This window comes from Anser brachyrhynchus (genome assembly GCF_964034855.1).
Source record: "Anser brachyrhynchus genome assembly, chromosome: 23".
Classification (NCBI taxonomy): Eukaryota; Metazoa; Chordata; class Aves; order Anseriformes; family Anatidae; genus Anser; species Anser brachyrhynchus.
This window is the reverse complement of record NC_137716.1, coordinates 7,705,272-7,725,652: the sequence shown is the minus strand read 5'-3', so window position 1 is coordinate 7,725,652 and position 20,381 is coordinate 7,705,272. Positions and strand designations below refer to the sequence as shown.

General features: G+C 49.4%; 2 protein-coding genes across 11 annotated transcripts in view; one reads left to right on the top strand and one right to left on the bottom strand.

The window, feature by feature from the left end:
- The window catches only part of ADAMTS10 (ADAM metallopeptidase with thrombospondin type 1 motif 10), a 72,790-nt gene extending 63,683 nt beyond the window's left edge, over positions 1-9,107 (bottom strand). For 5 of the 9 annotated variants that reach the window (XM_080565703.1, XM_080565701.1, XM_080565699.1 and 2 more), the window contains exons 1-2: positions 8,977-9,085; positions 7,611-7,707 (exon numbers count right to left, since the gene is read on the bottom strand). The gene's annotated coding sequence lies outside the window, so the exon portion shown is untranslated. Of the gene's footprint in view, positions 1-7,610; positions 7,708-8,976 lie in introns of all 9 variants that reach the window. The other 4 variants (XM_080565704.1, XM_080565706.1, XM_080565702.1 and 1 more) reach the window with 2 other exon arrangements.
- ZAP70 (zeta chain of T cell receptor associated protein kinase 70) overlaps positions 1-20,381 on the top strand; it is a 32,218-nt gene that overhangs the window by 7,755 nt on the left and 4,082 nt on the right. The window contains exons 1-8 of one of the 2 annotated variants that reach the window (XM_080565711.1): positions 11,132-11,478; positions 12,347-12,803; positions 14,161-14,321; positions 14,958-15,096; positions 16,715-16,793; positions 18,180-18,220; positions 19,152-19,200; positions 19,745-19,919. In XM_080565711.1, the coding sequence (XP_080421837.1) occupies positions 12,402-12,803; positions 14,161-14,321; positions 14,958-15,096; positions 16,715-16,793; positions 18,180-18,220; positions 19,152-19,200; positions 19,745-19,919 (1,046 nt within the window). In that variant the 5' untranslated portion in view covers positions 11,132-11,478; positions 12,347-12,401. Of the gene's footprint in view, positions 1-11,131; positions 11,479-12,346; positions 12,804-14,160; positions 14,322-14,957; positions 15,097-16,714; positions 16,794-18,179; positions 18,221-19,151; positions 19,201-19,744; positions 19,920-20,381 lie in introns of those variants that run through there. The other variant, XM_080565710.1, reaches the window with a different exon arrangement.

Genomic DNA, 20,381 nt, shown 5'->3' with positions numbered 1-20,381 from the left:
AGATGTACACATATGGCTTGCCCCTCTCTTATCTGATGAGATTACAATCTGTCATGCACAGAGCTAGAAGGCAGAGGTAAAAGTACGCCCCACAGCTATTACTTAACAACTACAGCCTTATTAAATTAATACAGCCCTAGGGAGCAGTGTGAGACTATGCATACTTCTCTAGGCCAGTGGAAGAATCTCTCCCCCCAGTCCTGCATCAGATGTTCAAGGTCCTGCAGCCATCATCACGTCAAGTTAAAAAGGACAGATGGATGTCGGCAAGGGTCCTGCCGCAGCCGGAAGCGGTAAAGACAGGCACAGCAGACTCCACTGCTGTGCTGAGCTGTGAAAGGAGCCAGCAAATACTGCCCCAAGGAACATAATTTTGATGGAGGAACAGACAAGAGCCTAGAGGAATGCCCTACAGTCACAGGGAAATGGGGAGATAGGTGCCAGAGGTGCAGGCAGAACTTTCCAGGGTGTTCAGCTCTCCGAAGTCACGCTACAAGGGCGGGCTTAAACAGCACTAGGTTGTTCTGAGAACTCAGCTGGACCCATGCAGGGCACAACATGCCCTGCACAGCTGCCAGCATCCTGGCTCCCCTGGGACCTGCAAGGGTTTGCACTCTTTCTTCTGGGACTGCCAAAGAAAAGCCTCTTTGCAACTAATTGTTGCTGCCGCGACCCACCCACTATGAACCAGGCTGTGAGACCAGCAACAATTCTGCCAGCAGCGCCCCAACGGCTGCTGGACAGGAACATCCAGCCTGTCCCACCACAGCTGGATGCAATCCAGCAACCTGGAGAGCTCTGCAGCACAAAGCCCTGTCCCTGGACCATAATGTCCTCCTTGGAGGAATCTGTTTTGATGGGTTATTAGCATCCCACAGCAGAAGTAACCGGCCTGTTCTGCTGACAAGGGGAGGTTGCAGGAGAGTGAAGCAGAAGCTGAGCGATCAAAAGATTTTCCAGAAGACAGTGTTAACCCTCTGCTGTTCATATCCCAGGGTCTTGCGTTCACGGACAAGAGAATGGTGTTTGTATGTTTAACTACAAAGGTTCAAAGTAAGCTTGCCTTGTGGAAAAGTTATGGGAAATGGTGCATTTTGCCCATGGTAAGAAGCAGGGACTAAGCACAGGTAGATATTAATATAACCTCCCATCGATAGCATAGAAAGAACAAAAGCTAAGAACTTATGAGACCATGGAGAAAGAGCTATTTTTTCACCTCAGTAGCCATGTAGCTGATCAGTTAGCCACATAAAAAAAGTGCAGGAGAACAGTAAATATTGTCCGTATAATAGTCTAGTGAGCAAGCAGAAGCCTTCATTCTTACTTCTGACACTGATGTTCAGAAGACCAAAAACATCAACAGTGGAAGCAAAATGTTTCTGCATTCAGTGTTTCTGTATTCCATGGAGCCTTGGCTGAACTAGAAGTTACATTGGCCAGAGAAAGGAATTGAAAGTGCAATTTTCCCTGAATGGAACTCAAAATTGCAGAAGTTAGATATGGGAAAGTCCTATTAGCTCATCCCAGTTTCTTCCTGCCTGTAGATGATTGTTCCCCACTACAGTACTGATCCACTGTTAAGTGACTAGGAACGGGACTTCCACTGTTCCACATCCTGATGGATTTTATTAGGAAATGTTTCATGAATCAGTGGAAAGTCTGGTTATCTTCTCCTTTATCCCTATATCTTATCAGTTCCGAAGAGCTGTACTCATTAGCCCATCAGTCAAGCCCTTCACTTATTGCTCCATCCCAAACTTGGAATGTTTACAACACTTCCAGTATCAAAACACCTCCTGGACTAAATAATCTCAATAGTGTCAAGGTGCCAGAATCATGTTCACTACTGGTACTGAATCACATGGGTGGGTTTGGGGTTTTTGTTTGGTTTTGCTAGTGGTTGATTTTTTTTTTAAAGCTACAGTAACTTCGTTCTGATCTGTTCCATGTAAACGAAACTCATCTTTTTATATCTGAGAAGCAGTGAGTGCACTCAGTGCTCTGCCAGCCTCTTCCCCATCAGAGAGTCTACTTACAGTAATATTTTGCTCATAAAAGCAAGCGCTAGGGCTGCAGTGCCAGTGGCAAACACCAGCTGCCCAACACACTCATTTGGTCATGTTTGGATCTGCTGCTAGCCCCCTTTGCTTGGGCTAGCAAAATGAGATTGAGAAACCTCACTGACTCATGGCCATTTGAGAGCCCATGGCACTTACTGCAAGCACAGAGAAGTTGCTTTGGTGTCTAAGCCAAGTTCTGAGTTCCACATTTATGCTCTGCCTGCCTAAATCCCCTCTAGCAGAGCTATGTAAGGTAGTCTCCCATTTTAACACACTATTGTGTCAGCACTGAGGAGCAGAGTTACAGGGCAGCTTGAGCACACTGAAGCCTTCCTCCCGGCTAATGTTCAGGGCACCAAGACACACTATTGATGCGGCACCGCTACGACCTGCTCACTATTGGCTTTACTGCTCACTACTCTGCTCCCCGTTCTCCTGCCTCCCCTCCTGACAGGGACTTCAGGCTCTAGTGATGGCTTCAGAGCAGGACTATAGAAGTATGATTCTGAAGCGCCTCATATGCATAGAGATACTGTCCAAAGTAAGAATACCTTAAAAATATAGCCTGTATTATAGACCAAGGAGAAGCCAGGCAGTTTTGGATGGACCAGTGCAAAACAGAAGACCAACAGATGTCTGATAATATCTACAATGTTAAATGGTCCCATTACGAAAGCAGAGGCAAACGGATGATCAGTATAGAGAGGACACAGTAACTGTCGCCTCTCAAAAAGCAAAGGCAGCAAGATTAAAGAACTGAAACCAGGTCATCAGATCAACCTTAGCCTGCATACATGCCCAATGCAATGCACTTTCACTGAATCAACAGGTTTTAACCCATTTGAGAAAAAACTCTAGCTGGAGGCTGGCCAGCAGGTGGGTGAGGCCCCCCCCCCCCCCGCCCCCCCATGTTATTCCCAGACAGCTTGCCTCCCTCCCCAGGATAGCTGATAATCCAGTATCCTACCAAGTAGGGCACAAAGTCAACACCCATCAGGAAGGGATTGCAGCCTAGTGGCTGCAGAGCCCTGCACACCGGGAGTAAGGGAACAAGACTTTGGAGCTCTGCACCTGACCTGATGGTAACTGCACACACAACTCCTCTCTCCTCAGTTTGCCTGTCTCTTCTCCATCTTTTCTGCCCTGAAAAACTCAGGAGGTAACAGCTGCATACTCATAAGCAGCACAGGCAGCAGCTGTGATCTTCCAAGGAATCTGTAGGTACTGCAAAAAAAAATATACTCCTAAACTAAGCTCAACTATATACTTATCTTTAAATGACAGACCCAAAGCATTAATGCAGATGGTTTTTATGTAGAAAAAGACATCAGGCTCCACGCTGGGTCCTTTCGCAGTTGGAAATGGAGTTGTCAGACGCTTCACCGCTGGGAGCCATGAGAGGGGCAGAGGTGAGGGCACATTGTTCAGAGCAGCATTGAACCTGCTCAGCAGGTTCCAGTCCTTCCAGAAAAGGTACCTGCTCAGAACCATCAGAAGGACCAAAGCCAGTGCAGAACATGAGAAACATTTCCAAAAATATCCATCATGGCCAGTGCCCTCACACCACTGCAGCTTAAAGCCTTGTCACATCTGCAGCGTCACCTTTACTGCACCCTGCTAAGGGCTGTGCCACCAGCAGTAGTGCCAAGGAATGACTTAAGCCACAGGCTAGCTGCAAATTGCTTATGTAAATCTCATTTAACCTTTCTTCAGCCTGTTGCTCCCCACGCTCTGTACTGGAAAGTTCCAGGACCACAATGCTGCAATAAGCTTTTATTTCAGCAAAAACCCTTTGAGGTAATGCAGTGAGGCCAGGTAGAAGCAAGCAACATAACCGCTCTCAGCATATGGATGTTTTGTTGCATTACTGCAGCTTGCTTTTACTGGCTCCATGAAAGCATCTGCTATACCAAAAACCGGAGAATGCTGCTGGAGTACCAGCTCCTCACTCCAGTTAGTTGTCAACCTCAGCTCCACCTGAGTGGCAGGTAAACACAGGGACAAGTTCTGTGCTCACTCATCCTTAGGACATCTTGACATCATTTGTTTAGACATGATGACCCATAGCTGAGTTACCAGACCACAAAAGCACTCAGGAATACCAGGCAGTGAACAATGTACTGTGTTTAACTATGTTAGACCCTAATTAAAAGCTGTTCAGGATGAGTGGGTCCAGGGCCAGAAGTGTTTTCAGTGGCTCTACAAAGGATCAGCAGGGTGTTTTCACAGCCTTCCAAACTCAATCCACACACAACAGCTGAGGACATGCTGCCTTAGGACAGTTACTTTGCTTTACCCCATCACACAGCAGTGTCACCCCTGCCCGTGGGCCCATCACCCCACCTAGTCCAGAGCTGCCCGCCAGGGACATTTGGATTATGAGAGGATGCTATTACAAACCAGTAGGAGGTCCAAGGGTAGCTGTGGGGGACCAGAACTCAGGTTTCTGTTCCTGCACTAACCCAGCCACCATAGGGTACAGCAAAGCTCTCTTCTTCACTGTATAGGATACAGTGGCCAGGTTACTTGGGCCTGTCCACATCACTGCATATTCCCCAAATAACATCAGCTTGAGTTTAAACAAACCATCACATTCAGTTAATTTTTCTGTGCCCTTTCTTACATGCAGCATTGCTAAAAACATGGTTCTGGACCTTATGATTTATCAGGGTCTTCCAGGCTCCTACCTACAAACAAACTCTTGCTCAGAAATTTTTTCACCGAAAAGAAGCACTTTATAAAGAACCAATACCCTTTTCTTTAGGGAAAGAGACAAGTATTTAGCCAAAACACTGTTATAGTTAGTTGCAGAACTAATTAGTCAGTCCTGTAGCCAGTAATCAACCAATGTAAAGAAGATTAAGAACAACCACTTGTATTGCACTGAGCTGCCATCCTTGGACACTGAGAAGCACACCAAGATCTACATGCTTGGCTGTCTTTCCATCTGTATTCCCCAAGTAAAGCACAACCAGATAAAAAGATTTTAGTGAGAGTCAGGTGCACTTTGTTAGAAAGAACATGTGACACCACAGACACGACCACATGTAAATAGGAAACATGCTAATGTATACAATTTGCCTGTGTAAACCAAACGTAGGAAAGCCACCTGCATGTGTCCAGAGACCTACTGGTACTTCCTACAGCAATACTCAGAATATCCCAAATTGGAAGGAACCCACAAGGCTCATGGAGTCCAACTCCTGGCTCCACACAAGACCACCCAAAAATCAGACCATGTCTGATTTCATTGTCCAAATATTTATGGAACTCCAGCAGGCTTGGTGCTGTGACCACTGCCCTGAGGAGCCTGTTCCAGTGCCCAACCACTCTCTCGGTGGAAGAACCTTTTAGTAATATCCAACCTGACCCCCCCACACCCTGTCACCATTCTTTCAGGCCCTGTCGCTGTCCCCAGAGAGCAGAGCTCAACACCTGCCCTTCTGCTCCCCTCGTGAGGAAGCTGCAGACAGCCATGAGGCCTCCCCTCAGCCTCCTCTTCCCTGGGCTGAACAAACCAAGGGACCTCAGCCACCCCTCACACATCTTTCCCTCCAGACCCTTCACCATTTTCGTAGCCCTCCTTGAGAGGCTCTCTAATAGCTTTATGTCCTTGTTATACTGTGGTGCCCAAGCCTGCATGTGATGCTCAAGGTGATGCCGCAGCAGGCAGAGCAGAGCGGGACGATCCTTTCCATCGCCTGGCTGGCAATGCCAGGCCTGAGGCACCCCAGGGCACAGTTGGCCCTGTTGGCTGCCAGGGCCCACTGCTGACTGGTTCAACTTGCTGTCAGCCAGAAGCCCCAGAGCCCTTTCTGGGGGGCTGCTCTGCAGCCTCTCATCCCCCAAACTGTACATACAGCTGGGGTTGTTCCATCCCAGGTGCAGAATCCAGCACTTGTTGAGCTTCATGCTGTTGATTGCCCAGCCCTCTAGTTTGTCAAGATCTCACTGTAACGCATCTCTACCCTCAAGGCAGTCAGTGTCATCTGCAAACTTAGTATACATTTGAGTCCTGCATCCAGATCAGTTACAAAAACATTGAAGAGAACTGTCCCTAAAATGAAGCCCTGCAGAAAGAACCCCACTAGTGACTAGCTTCCAGCCTGCTGTAACCCCATTTATGATAGCCATTTGAGCCCAACCCATCAGCCAGTTGTTCACTCACAGCATTATGTGAGTATCTAGCTGAATGCTACACATTTTGCCCAGAAGGATACTGTGAGAAATAGAATCAACAGCTTTGCTGAAATTCTGAAGAATTACATCTACTGACTTCCCTTGGTCAACTAGATGGTAACTTAATTTCCTTTCATGAGATGACCATTTTGGCTCAGGGGACCACACTCCGCCCGATTCTCTTTCTATGGCACTGCAGAAAAACCTGCGCCAGCATCCTGTAGGGAGGCACCAAGCCCTGCCTCCTGTTACCAGAGGCAGCTGCACCGTTGGTTCACAGGCATCAGTGAAAAGCTCAGAGGAAGCAGGCTAACACCAGAAAACTGCTTTCTGGGAACAAGGCAATCCTGGCCATTAAAGCAACAGCTTGAACAAAAGAGGCAGATAGTTATAACCACCAGGGCCCCAGGCAGGTGGCCTTGCCCCTCCCCTGCCCCCTCCTTGTCTCCTGCTCTCAAGGAGAGAAGAGCAAATTGCTTCCGCTCATTAGCATTTGACAAATAACCACAGAAGGAAAACAAGTCCCCAGCAGGATATGAATGAGCTCAGGCCTTTATTGCCATCTGACTGCACCAAACAAGCGTGTCATCAATTTTCCATGCTCTGTTGCACTGTTTCTCCCTTTCTGAGAAGGATGAGCAGCCTCACCCACTCAGGCAGGTTAAGAGTGGCCAGCTTGAAGCAAAGCAGCGAGAAGCAGCTGGGAGCTGCAACAGGAGCAGAGGTGGCACATGACCACTCCTGCATATTTGGGTGCAGATACAAGCATCAGGCTGACTCTGAAGGGGGGTCTGCAAGCAGCATGCTCAGACATCAAGCCCTTGAATGCTGCCTGCTTGTGGGAGTAAGTGCTTTAAGAGAGCTGAGGGACCCAAGGCAGCCTGGCTAGTTCTGATCCTGGGTGGAAGGAGGAACAGGAAACCAGCCACCAGCAGCCCTGCCGCTGGGTAAGCAATGGCTGCTTCATCACACAGGTACTGTAACACCAAGGCACAAGCATTTAAACAGAACTATCACCTATGTTTATTTTAAATCTTCAATAATACTGTGATGGGGTGCCACGAGGTCTCTGGCCAAGAGTTTGGAAGGAGTTGGGGATGAAGGGTTCTGATCTCCATGGTACCAGCTTTTTTTCAAAGTTGGTACACCACTGTCAGGAGCTTTTGCATCAAGTGCATCCCAGCAGTACCAGGCCCCTGCATGAGGCCTTGCAAAGGATACTGGGGAATTTAACATCTTTATTCCAAAAAGGACTGAACTCTCCCTGGGGCCAGACGACTCCCATGTTTCACTTCAAAGGGGCTTAGGTGTATGAAGCATTTCTGCACATGGCCAGGGATCCACAGGCAGCAAGGGGCAGTTTGCACTTACCTGCTCACTTCAAGGACAGCAAAGGGCAGATCAGGTCCTTTGTAGAATTCAAGCCACAGGACTCCAGCAAGAGCAGGGAGCTTTTTCTGTGGAGTTTCTGTAAATACAACCATTTCAGGTAGGACTGAGTCAGTAATACCCACTGACAAGTACAGAAGATTATTATCTTCAATATAAGCAGAAGGCATGCTGTTTATGAGTACGAACAAAAATGGGCTCACAGTTTCATAAACTCCTACTCACACATAGCTCAAGTGTTAATAAATGATTGTGTAGTTGACGTTTTAATATGCAGTCAGCAGGGAGGTTAGGAAAGCAGTTAAAGCAAGGAACATAAGTGCTCATGAGGAAGCTTTGGGAAGAGCTGCTATGGAATGCACAAATGCAAATTTAACATTAATCAAGAGCAATTAGAAGAGTATAGTAAGGCCAATCCAAGTCAAGGTTAAAGTTTTCTTTAAACTGAGAAGCATTTGAAGTTTAATCAAAGTTATTTCAAATCTACTGTTATTTAGCATTTAGAAGACTATATGCTCACAATCCAGGAATCGTCTCACAGCTCATCCTCTTACATGTCACAAGCCACTCCTGGGATAAATGACTTAGAAAGGGAACTTGTACACTTGAAACATTTTACAGTCCTTCATCTTCAACCAGGCTCTTCACTATAAAACCAGTTCTTGGATCAGACCAGGAACAACAGAAGGAAATCTAGGGGAAAGAACTGGGCATAGCTGCTCCTCCACAGCCCTAGGCAAGCCAGAAGATGGCTGGCATGCACCCAAAGCCACAGGGAAGCAGCTACTGATGATTTGTTCCATTTACCCTACTCTTTGTGCCATCCTGCTCTCTCCTAAGCCCTGCCTCCACCTTCCCTCTGCCACAGCCCCTGCACCCAGGCTCAGCCCCACACCTCCACAGGATCAGCTCCAGCAGCAGACTCCTGGAGAGCTCAGTAAACACCAAGCAGGTCAAGATAGTACCAGGTACAAAGTTTTACCCAGGTTTTCCTACAGCACCAAAAAAGGGCTGCAAACAGCATCACAGGAGAACACATCTACTCTTGCACTAGCTTCTTGCAGCAGGGCGAGGCAAGAGGCCTGCATGGAGCTCTGCAGAACCTCACCAGTGCAGTGAGAGGCCAAGGGATGCCAGGAGAAGCTGCAGGGCTCAGCAGGCGGCTGGGGCAACCTGGCCTCAGCCAGCAGCAGCCTCCTACAGGGCAGGCAAGCCCCGAGGTGGCAGTCATTCCCCACTCACAGCCCAGGGACAGGGCAAGTGAGTGGCACGGTAGCTCCGAGCCTCTTGCTCCCCCCAGCCAGACCTTCTGCCCCAGCAATGCCACATTCAGCCCGGCAGTTCTTACTTTCAGTTGCCTCCCCTCAATTAAACACCTTTTACAGAGTTGCTCAAAAAAAACCCTCCTCCCCCACGTTGCCACCACACACCTCAAACAGCAGCTCCCTGCACCAGCCCCTCCAGGGCACCCACTCGCCCAGACCCCTTTTATAACCCCCCCCCCGCCCTTTCCCAGCCTCCATCCCTCCCCGGGTCCTCCACCCCCGGGTCGGCCACCTTAAAGAGACAGCCCAGGCAGCCAGGGCAGTGCTGTGGGGGTTTGTCGTGGCCATAGTGAGACAGAAAACACTCTCCTATGGGGTGCTACAGTTTGCCACCACTTCCTCTGGCAGCCTCTCAGGGACTGGCACTGGTACAGCACAAATTGGACCTGCTCTTCTGGGAAATTATAAAGTCAAACCAGTTCCTGATGGTTCTTGTCTAATCTAAATAGAAGCGAGTAGCCAGCTATATATAGATCTGATTGACTGACATGTCAATAGTTTCCTGCACGACTTTCCTGTGTGCAGATCTGACTCTGCTTTTTACGTGGGCGCTGTTTTCTTCAGTGCATCCTCACGTCACAGCGCCAGCTTGCAGACGTGGCCATAACTGCAGGAGCCCTGCCTTCGTGGGCTTTCTCCCCAAGGGCTATTTCTAACCTGGGCTGAGCACCCAAAACCAACAGGAATGCTCAGCATCTGGGTTGCTACAGCCCAAGGGACAGAGATTTAGAAGATGCTGGAAAAATCAGGTCCTGCTGCTTGAAGACGGTGGTTGAGGGAGCCTTTCACAGCTTCTTCCAGCCACTAGTTTGTCTGTAAAAGCCATCCATGAAATCGGTTCTCATTTTCATCTGTGCTTTACACTGCAGAAAAACAAAGCTGTGTGAGGTTTGAGTCTGCTAAGGTTGTGCCAGGGCTGTTCAGGCCCACCCAGAGGCCTGGGTTCACTCTTGTATGGAGGCTCTCCGGACTCCAGCCCTGTGCTTGCAGAGAAAAAAACAGTCTGTTTGCAACAGAACTGCCTGCGTAAGCACCTGGAAACTTTGTGGGAGCTCAGTAGTGATCAGTGGCTTCTGCTGTCTCACTTCCACCTGACCGATTTTCAAACATGTTCCATTTTCTGTGATGTTTTGCTCCTGAACTTTCCGGAGAAGGGAATCAGCATGTTTGGGTGCATCATCCTTGTACCTAATCACTGTTTAACCCAGGTAGCCAGTGGAAATTAGTAGCACATGAAGAAGGCTATCAACCTTCCACTGCCTACTCAGCGCTTCCTCTTCCTTCACTCATGAATATGACTCATGGGCCTGACTCTGCAGTCAAAACTAAGAGCTGCAGTGCTTGCTTCTGACATCCTCCAATGCGGGACATCCCACCCTCCTGGGTCCTGCCCTGGCAGTTGTTCTGTCTCAGGAGCAGTGCTGGGGGCTGCATCTGCCCGGCATTTGGGCAGCTCTGATGCCTGGAGCATTTCAAATGACCACGGAGGCCATTTGCTTTCAAAGCACTGACTCCATTTCAGGTTTTTAGCTACAGTATATTTCCTTTTGCCTTCTGTCTCATACTGGCAGGTCCACCAAGACCCCACTTTGCTTCATTTGTTGAATTTGATTAAGGGGGCTTCACAATTCAGGCTTACTTGTGCTGCGCTTAACAGGGTTTACACTCGTCCCGCATGCAAGCTGCAAACGCCGCTGACGGCTTCCTGTTGTGGTTTCCTGCCTTAGCTAAAACATCTCCTTCACCAAGCCTGCTCTCCTTTCCTGTTCTCATCAGAAGGCCACTTCTGGGCTTAATGAAGACAACAAATAGGTAGAGAAGACTCTGGTTGCCATAAATCCAGTTCCCCATGGGGTCTTCACTGTTGAACGCTGAGCAGAGCAGGGTGCATGCAGAGGAATGGTTTCTCCTCAGCAGTTTCCTTCTAACCCCTACCCTGTTCCTACTGACGCAGAGCACATATCCAGCCAACCCTTTCATAGCTCAGCAGGGCCAGAGGCTGGCAGGAAGCAGCCCCCTCACTAGTGCTGCTAGGTAGGCACAGGGCAGGCAGATGGCCAGCCAAGTACAGCTCCAGCCACTGCCTGAGAGGCTGCTTCTGAAGCAGCTCAGTGGGACCAAACAATCAGGCAGTGACTTGTCCCACCATGTTCGGAAATGAGGGTGATGTTGGGAAGAATCAGGGTGAATAGCAGAGATCCAGCCAAAAAGCTGGGTTGCCTTTTCTATAAACATGAGTTATGCATTTCTGGGAGATGGGGAGGGAGACAATAACTCTTTTTGGGGTCAGCATCTACGCAGTGACAAAACTGAAGATTAGGCTCCAGGGAACAAATAAGACCCTCCAAATCTGGTAATGTTTCCACTAAGCACCGGAAATTGGCTATAATTTGTGGGTGGGATTTTAGATGTTTTGATAGAACTCCTATAGCTCTCTGTCAGGAGGGGCTCTGCAGTATCTCAGTCAACAAAGTGACATTTCTCATTGGGTTCCCACCAAGAACCGGCGCTGCAGCAACACGGCGGTAGGTTTTTTTCTGGTTTTAGGTTGTTCTGAGAGGGGAACTCCAGTAATGCTTGCACATTTCAGCTTGACAGAGACAGCGGGATTAAACTAACTTTGCAATGACGGCTGGCCATGTCTGAGCTCCGGCTTTCTCAGGAACATGTGTAAGAAGTAGAAATAGGAACTGCCAGCTGGGATCGGAGTGTTGGCCAAATTCAGAAACCAGCCAGTCAGATATTGTAGGAAAAAAAATCCATACAATTTATCAAGAGACAATTAGAGGAAGGTTTCTCCTTGCTCCTGTCAACCAATGGTTAATGTCTGCCTAGAAGCACTCGGCTTATACTTGCCTCCTTTTGCTGTGTTTGGTGCAACCGTATATCTAGATGTTCTTTAGACAATTAATGTTGCTCTCATGTTTTAATCTTAATTCATGTAAGATTTTGGCCTAATAGACCCTCACAGCAAAACTAATTTATTCAGGGAGGAAAAAGAATTTCCTTTTATTGTGAACAAGACTAGAGAGAAAATAGTAGGAAGTCAAAACTAAAAACTTTGGAATGGATTTAAGAAGCACATTTTTAATAGTGAAGGTAATCCATGACCAGAACAATCACTGTAGAATTTGGTGCATTCTCTATTACTTGCAATAGATCAAGATTGGGTGTATTTCTGCTTACCTGTTCTAGCAGGATAGGCAAATTGCTGTGTGGGATTCTCTGGCCAGAGATATGAATGCACCCGTTGCTACTCTCCATGTGATGTCTGAGATGCCCCTACAGACTGTCCTCTGCGGGCTGATCAACCCCTAGATAAACAGGCTTGAATTCCAATTAAACCTGTTTGCAAAAATTCAGTCAGTGAAGAATTTTGGTTCTCTCTTCCAGATCAAGTACGAGCTGCGTGTGAGCTGCCCCAAGCAATCCCAGTAAGTGCGCAGCAATGCCGGATGCTGCTGCTCACCTGCCCTTTTACTATGGCAGCATTGCCAGGTCGGAGGCGGAGGAGTACCTCAAGCTGGCAGGCATGTCGGATGGGCTGTTCCTGCTGCGGCAATGCCTGCGCAGTCTGGGGGGGTACGTCCTCTCCATGGTATGCAACCTGCAGTTTTATCATTACGCCATCGAGCGCCAGATGAACGGTACCTACGCTATTGCGGGGGGCAAAGCGCACTGTGGGCCAGAGGAGCTCTGCGAGTTTTACTCCAAGGATGCCGATGGGCTCTGCTGCACCCTCCGCAAGCCCTGCAACCGCCCGAGTGGCGTGGAGCCCCAGCCTGGTGTCTTCGACAGCATGAGGGACAATATGGTGCGCGAGTACGTCCGGCAGACGTGGAGACTAGAGGTACTGGACATTGCCAAAGGCAGTGTGGGACTGTGCAAGGGGTGTTCCCTGGGGGCTTACCGCCGCTTGCCACCCTGACCTCTATTGCTGTCTTCCCCTTCTTATATCACATCATGGTGAAGCAAGGTCCTTCTTCTCAGAGGCAGCAGGCACTAAAACCAGACTTAACTCTCACTTTTTCAGTTGCTTCTTCAGAAACGTGTCTAAACATCATCCCGAACCTTCAGGCTATTTCTCTGAACAGTGCTATTGCACCTGCTCTGCAGGGCGTTGGGGTTCACCACCCACTTCGCAAGCATTTCGCCATGCGCCATTTGCTCCCCTGCAGCACACGGAACACTCGCTGCAGTTAGACCAACGCTCTGCACATGAAGTGTCTGTGCCTCCGTAATGCTGTGTTGAAGCTGTGATGAAACCAGATTCAAAGTGTTGCTCAGGTTTTCCTTGCTCTTTAAAGTCATTGGAGATTTTGCCTATGAGACTAAGGTACTGGGTACTGCATCTAGTCTATTATTTAAATTTAAAAATAGCTTCTGTAGTTGGTTGTACACAGAAATATATATAATTGAGACAGACCAAGCAAAACTCTCTAAATGGTCACACTGGCAGCTACATAATTAATTTTCCTTTATCTGCTGTCAGCTCAATAGTGCCTACTCAATCCCTTCCAAGTGAGATAGCTCAGGCATTCTCCCTAGGAAGTCTTTCTATGAAAAGTCTCTAAATGTGGTCTATTTTAGACCAGAGGTGCCTGACAGAATGAGGTCTTCTGTATGGTTTCTCCGTGAAGCTGAACCGTACACCCTGGCAGATAACACAAAGGACATTGCCACCTACTGGCAAATGAAAACCTGCATTTGTTTATAAAAAGTGTAGGGCCAGTAAAATTCATCTGTGGTATCCCACATGATTTCCAGATTGCACTGCTCTTGATAAGCTGTAGTGCCTGGGGACAGCAAGCAGCCAAGAAGGCAGAGGCACCAGAAAGTGGTCCTGCTCTTCCAGGAATGCCAAGCAGGAAGGCACCCTGCGAGCCTGATGTCAAAATCCCCCATGTGAACACAATAGCTTCTCTCTTCCCTCACCAGCAAATCAATGGACTTCAGATGGATTTGAGGGCTGGGAGCAATTTAGATAAGCAAGTATCTCATCTTGAGTAATTCTGCGAGTAATTCTGCAGCAGAACAGAATCCAACCCACTAGTGCTACAGGCACAATTAATGTCACAGGCACTCCAGTTGCAAGACTGTCCAAGTTTCGTGCCTCAGCTGTCCAAGGGGGTGCAAACTAAGCCATGCTGAAGCCACGCAGCAACACAGCGGTGCAGCAGGAGGTCTCATTTCTCACTCTCTTCCAGGGGGATGCACTTGAACAGGCCATCATAAGCCAGGCTCCACAGGTGGAGAAGCTCATTGCCACCACGGCCCATGAGAGGATGCCCTGGTACCACGGCAACATCAGCCGGGATGAAGCTGAACGGAGGCTCTACTCTGGGGCACAACCTGATGGGAAGTTCCTGTGAGTGTGTAAACCCTGACAGATGGTCCCTTTAGCATTTCCCCACTTACCCTCTAGTTATTTGTTTCATGTGGCACTTCCTGAGAGGAGGTTTAGCTGGGCATGGTCAGACTGAGTTTACAGATCTGTGGGGTCTGACACCCCATACCTGTCAGTTATGAAGCAGTATCTGGCCCTCATGAAAAGCCAGTCATAAGCTTTATTCATTTCTCATGTTTAGATGTCTGTATGAAGCACGCTTCCTAATGCACAGGGTGATATCAGATACAGAGTTCAATAGACGGAGGCATTCAACACTGAAATGGAGGCACTGTATGGCCAATAAAATATAAAAGAAAGCACTTGCTGTGCTAGAAAAACACATGCATCTCTGCAGAAGTGAGATGGCCCTTAATTTAATTATCTCCTGAATGAGTTGAAGAAAGAAAGAATTAGCTGGAGAGGGTGGAGAAGAGGGGCAAGAGACAGAAGGTGAAGGATCTCTCCTCAGCCTCTGCAGAGGGAAGGTGGCAATTCTAAGAGGGGGGTGCAGGGACTCCTTATCAAGTGCCCACCCTGCAACCCACCACCACCACAGCCATGGTAATTTGCAGGGCAAAACCTGGAGTTGCTTTCAATAGTTCTCCTTCCGACCAGGCTGAGAGAAAAAAAGGAAAATGGCTCCTACGCTCTCTCCCTTGTCTACGGCAAAACAGTGTATCACTATCGGATAGACCAGGACAAGTCCGGCAAGTACTCCATCCCCGAGGGGACCAAGTTCGACACGCTCTGGCAGGTACCGTACTGTGGGGCAGTGACTGCTGCTGTCCTAATAAAGCGAAGGCACTTCTCCCTTGTTGTTGCTGCCCATGCTTTGGGAGAAAGGAAAGGCCACCTGGAGCTTTAAAGACTTTAAGACCATATGTGGGTGGTTGTAGCCCCTTCCAGAAAACCCTTATGTCCCCTGGGTCTGCCTGTCTATCAGCTCACCTCATTACATTCATTTCTGTGCACCATCGTGCACTCCTAGCTATGTACAGCTAGGGCTGGGTTATCATAGCAGCTCTGAAGTAGCACTGGCGTTACCATGCCTAACACCAGCCTGGTGCCTCTCCAAAGAAACAAGAGGATCAGTGCTTTTCACTTCTAGCTTCAAGGCAGGATACTGACAGATGGTCATATTAATTATGTTTGCACCCCGTCAGCAAACATCGCACATTCAGCCACATCATGTGCCTGGGACCTCTGCCTGCAGCAAGCCCTGATGAAATTGCTCATACCAGTCTGTGTCTCCTGTGCATCCCCCCTCCTGGCCCGGCAAACCTTTGGGCACTGACTGCAACTTTATTTTCCAAGTGGCTGACTAATATGCAAAGAGCGGGGGGGAGGGGGGGGGGAGGGCAGAAGTGTTGAGCCAACTGCCAAAACCTTGACATGACCAAAGATGTACCATGAGACCAGGAGACGTGTGTCCATGTACCAGGAGACAAATCCTATCACCCCGAAGGAGCTGCAGAATATGTTCAGGTGCTGCAGTGCCCCAGAAGTCCTCACAAGGAGGGGACAGGGTTTTTAGGGGATGTGATGAGGGCTTGAAGCCCACGACCAGCACAGAGCCTTAGCACTGCTGGGAACTGCGTGCCCCCAGAGCCTGGCTGGGCCTGGGTGTGCACCACGGCCCTTCGGAGCTGCCCCAGGGCAGGAACACCGCTGCTTCCTCCTGGGCTGCTTCCTCCTGGGCAAAGCTGTCTGGGGATGGTAACTGTTTTGCTGAATTTTTCAAATTCCCTAGACTGTCTTCACTCTGAATTTGAATGAAAACAAAGACTTTGGGGCATTTTAATGGAAACGGAACTGCGCCAGGCTCCCAATTTCAGATGAAATCTGAGCCACATGGGAGGGGAAGAGAAAGCCTAGTCCGCCCTGTGGTCCGGTGGCCAGGGGCTCGGGTGGTCAACTCCAGCCAGTGTCAATCCCTGCAGTGCTTGAACTGCAGGGAAAAACTGCCCAAGATCCAGAGGGCTAGCGCTGGGGTTCCTCCAGAAAAGCCAAAGGTTTCTCTCAGGCTTTATCAAACAAAACACTTCTTAAAAACCTTTCCGGCTGTGGCAACAATGACATTACACTGAAAATGCCCTACCCAGCTGTACTGCTAGAGATTTTCCCTTTGTCTTTCTTTGGTGTTTATCTAACTTCCCAAATTCTTCCCAGCTCTGGCAGATACCCAGCTATGCAAATGCTGGCTCTACGAGATCCCTGAGTGCATAGTTAGGAGAGGAGAGAAAGAAAGAATCAGGTCCCTCTCTGCCATAAATCTGAGAGAAATCATTACCATAAGCCACACATGCTGCCTGCAAAAGAAAAGATGATTTTCTGCTTGCATTAATCTCTTTTTCCTCTGATTCCTTTCTCAGCTGGTGGAGTATTTGAAACTCAAACCGGATGGTTTAATTTTCGCCCTGAGGGAAAGCTGCCCCAACCCCAGCATGCCAGGTGAGCTGATGTCTGTGAGTGCCATCCCTGGCCCCGGTTGAGGCCACTTTGAGCAGTGCCATCACAAGTGTCCTTTACCATGTCTGACCCCCCTTGCTCAGGCTCTGATGGTGAGGGAACAGTGCAATCTCAGCTCCTGTGGCAGGCTGGGCAAGGCCACTTCGTGCTGTCTGCTGAAAGCGGCCACACTCCTGGCTTGGCCAAGGGTGGCCCAAACACAGCAACAGACAGGGGAATCTGTGCTCCAGACAAATCACAGAATCACAGAATCGTCTAGGTTGGAAGAGACCTCCAAGATCATCTAGTCCAACCTCTGTCCTAACACTAACAAGTCCCACACTGAACCATATCACTAAGGGCTACATCTAAACGTCTTTTAAAGACCTCCAGGGATGGCGACTCAACCACCTCCCTGGGCAGTCCATTCCAATGCCTAACAACCCTTTCGGTAAAGAAGTTCTTCCTAACATCCAACCTAAACCTCCCCTGTCGCAACTTTCGCCCATTCCCCCTCGTCCTGTCACCAGGCACGTAGGAGAACAGACCAACCCCCACCTCTCTACAGCCTCCTTTAAGGTACCTATAGAGAGCGATGAGGTCTCCCCTGAGCCTCCTCTTCTCCAGGCTGAACAAGCCCAGCTCCCTCAGCCACTCCTCGTAAGACTTGTTCTCCAGACCCCTCACCAGCTTGGTCGCCCTTCTCTGGACTCGCTCGAGCACGTCCATGTCCTTCCTGTAGCGAGGGGCCCAAAACTGAACACAGTACTCGAGGTGCGGCCTCACCAGAGCCGAGTACAGGGGCACAATCACTTCCCTAGACCTGCTGGCCACACTGCTTCTTATACAAGCCAGGATGCTGTTGGCCTTCTTGGCCACCTGAGCACACTGCTGGCTCATATTCAGCTGCCTATCAACCAGTACTCCCAGGTCCTTCTCTGCCAGGCAGCTTTCCAACCACTCATCTCCCAGCCTGTAGCACTGCTTGGGGTTGTTACGCCCCAGATGCAAAAATTAGGGGCTTTGGGTGCCAAATGCATGGCTTCTGAAAAATGACTTGCTTTTTAGGCACAAGAAAACAACATGACCTGAAGCCTGGCTCCTGGTGGGTCTCTTGAGCTGAACACTCAAAACTGTGGGTCACTTCTCCTGGCCCAAGTGTCACAAACGTCACTTCAGAGCCTGCCTGTGGGACCCCTGAGGTCTCATGAGGGCTGGCCTGGGAACAGCCCCCTTACCCAGGCATACTTCCACACCCTTTATGGCTAACAGTGGAAAGGGGCCTTTGCGTGGGAGGGATCGGACCCCACAGTCCTTCAAGGACTGATGCTCTGATTCTGCTTGGGGCACACACAGACTCCAAATAACAATTTCTCTCTTGATTCACAGCCTCTGCAGCACCAGTTCCACCAACCCACCCCTCTGTGAGCGTAAGTTTTGGGAAGGGTCTGTTTTATTGGTACCTCAGGGGCTTAATTGCATTTCAAGCTCGCTGATCAAACTGCTCTTTTCTAAAAGGCAATAACACAACTGGAATATATTAAGGCCAGCTGCAATGTTGTCCTCTTTCCAGCTTGGATGGGGACAAGGAATAGCTGGGCACAGCTACCATTAGAGCTGAAAATGGTTTCCATTCACACTGTGCTCCTTGCAACATGTGGGGATGTCCTCGGGGAGCCCTCTCCCTGCTGCCCTCCTTGCCAGGCAGGAGCAGGGAAGACATGGTCGGATTCTGGGAACGCCCAGCCTTGCTGCCGGCCTCTGGCCACTGGCCAGGTCTTTGTGCTCCTTCTGCGTCCCTGGCCTCAGGGTATGTCTGCGCTCAGTCACCACTGCGAGTGCTCAGCTGTGTTGAAACCAGCAAGTCTGGGCTATGAGAGCAGCCCATCCCAGAGCCCAGCTGGGCCCAAATAAAGGTCTGAGAATTTACCCATCTTCTCAGAGAGCTTTCACAATCTGCGGTGGGCTCCCATGGTGACTTGGCTCCAAGCAGCACTGGAGTTCAAAGCTGTGCTGGACAAGTGTGTTTCATAGAGCAGTCACAGCTTTGTCCCTGTCTGCTTTTGGAACAGTGGCTGCAGCATCCATGGGTGCTCGTGGAGGTCACTTTTTGGCACAGCCAGCCAGGCAGGTGAGCTGGCTGCAAGCTGAGTTGCTTCTGGGCTTCCCTTTACTCGCTGACTCTGAGCTACAGAGCTACAGATCCCAGAGCCTGGGATGACCCCCACTGCTGCAGGAGACCTATAACTTCAGGATGGGGGAAACAGAGGAGGTACAAAGCAAAACGCAGCCCTGCGTGCATGCTCCCTGCGGCTGAGGGACACACAGCCCCCTCGGCACTTCACCCTGTTTCTTTTCCAGAGACACCTTGGGGCTCTCAATGCAGATGGATACACGCCAGAGCCTGTAGGTGAGCACCTCTGAAAGCCTTCTCCTTGTGATGGGAGGAGACAGGACCTGGGGGTGCCACAGGAGCCAGGGGGGTTGCCATCTCTATCACCTTCTGGTCAGAGCTGTGCTGCAAAGCTGCCTTTCTACAAAGGCACCCACTCATTACCGGGCCCTGAGCCAAGAATATTGCAAAAGTGTTTGTCCGCACCCTGTACCAGTAAATCAAGCCCTGTCCTATTCCCCATCTTCTGTACTGCCTACTAAATACTCGGTGCATTCAGTTACATTTCACTGGGGGGAAGCCAAGCACGTGGCTGGGACCTGCTGGGACCTGTGGTGTGGGAGTGCTCAAACTCTTCTCTCCATCCTGGGTCTGACAGTGTAACTCAGAGAGGCCATGGGCTGTGAGAGGATGGGAGATGCCCAGGGGAAGGCTTAAATGATGGAGCTTGAAGGAGAATATGCCAGGATGGTAGAGAAAACATTCTCGATCAATGAGGGAGGGGCAGGGAAGGGTACATCACTTAGAGCTATAAACAAGTTTATCTCATGTGAATATGCAGGAAAGTCACGCTTGCTACCCATGGACACCAGTGTCTATGAGAGCCCGTACAGTGACCCTGAGGAACTGAAGGATAAGAAACTCTTCCTGAAGAGGGACCACCTGATGATTGATGAAGTGGAACTGGGGGCAGGAAACTTTGGCTGCGTCAAGAAAGGAGTCTACAAAATGAGAAAGTGAGTGCTGCCCTGAAGGATGCCGAGGAAGAGGGAAGGGGGTGCTCAGAGATGTCCCCAGCCATCCTGTTTCTAGTTAGATGGACTCTAGAGTGATAATGGGGTGGAGGTATAAGAGAGGCTCTGGAAGGTCAATAGTAGCTTTTCTGGGACTTTGCCAGTGTCCCGAGAGTATAAGCTGCATTTTATGCTCCCATGCATAAGGCTGCCACTTCTGGAGGCATTTGCCAGGCTCAGAGGAGCATGTCCATGCTCCTGAGGTCATCTTGGTCCACATCAGAGTAAAGGAGTGAAACTGAGTAGATGTGCAATCCTTGGCTCTACCTCTGGTTCTCTGCGTGTCCATAAAGATGGCCTTTGCTCACTTTGTGCCTGAGATTCTCCTTGAAAAATGGCGATGATTATGCACATCTCAGTGTGTGAGGAGCCTTCAGATCTACAGATGGCAATCACTACTCTACA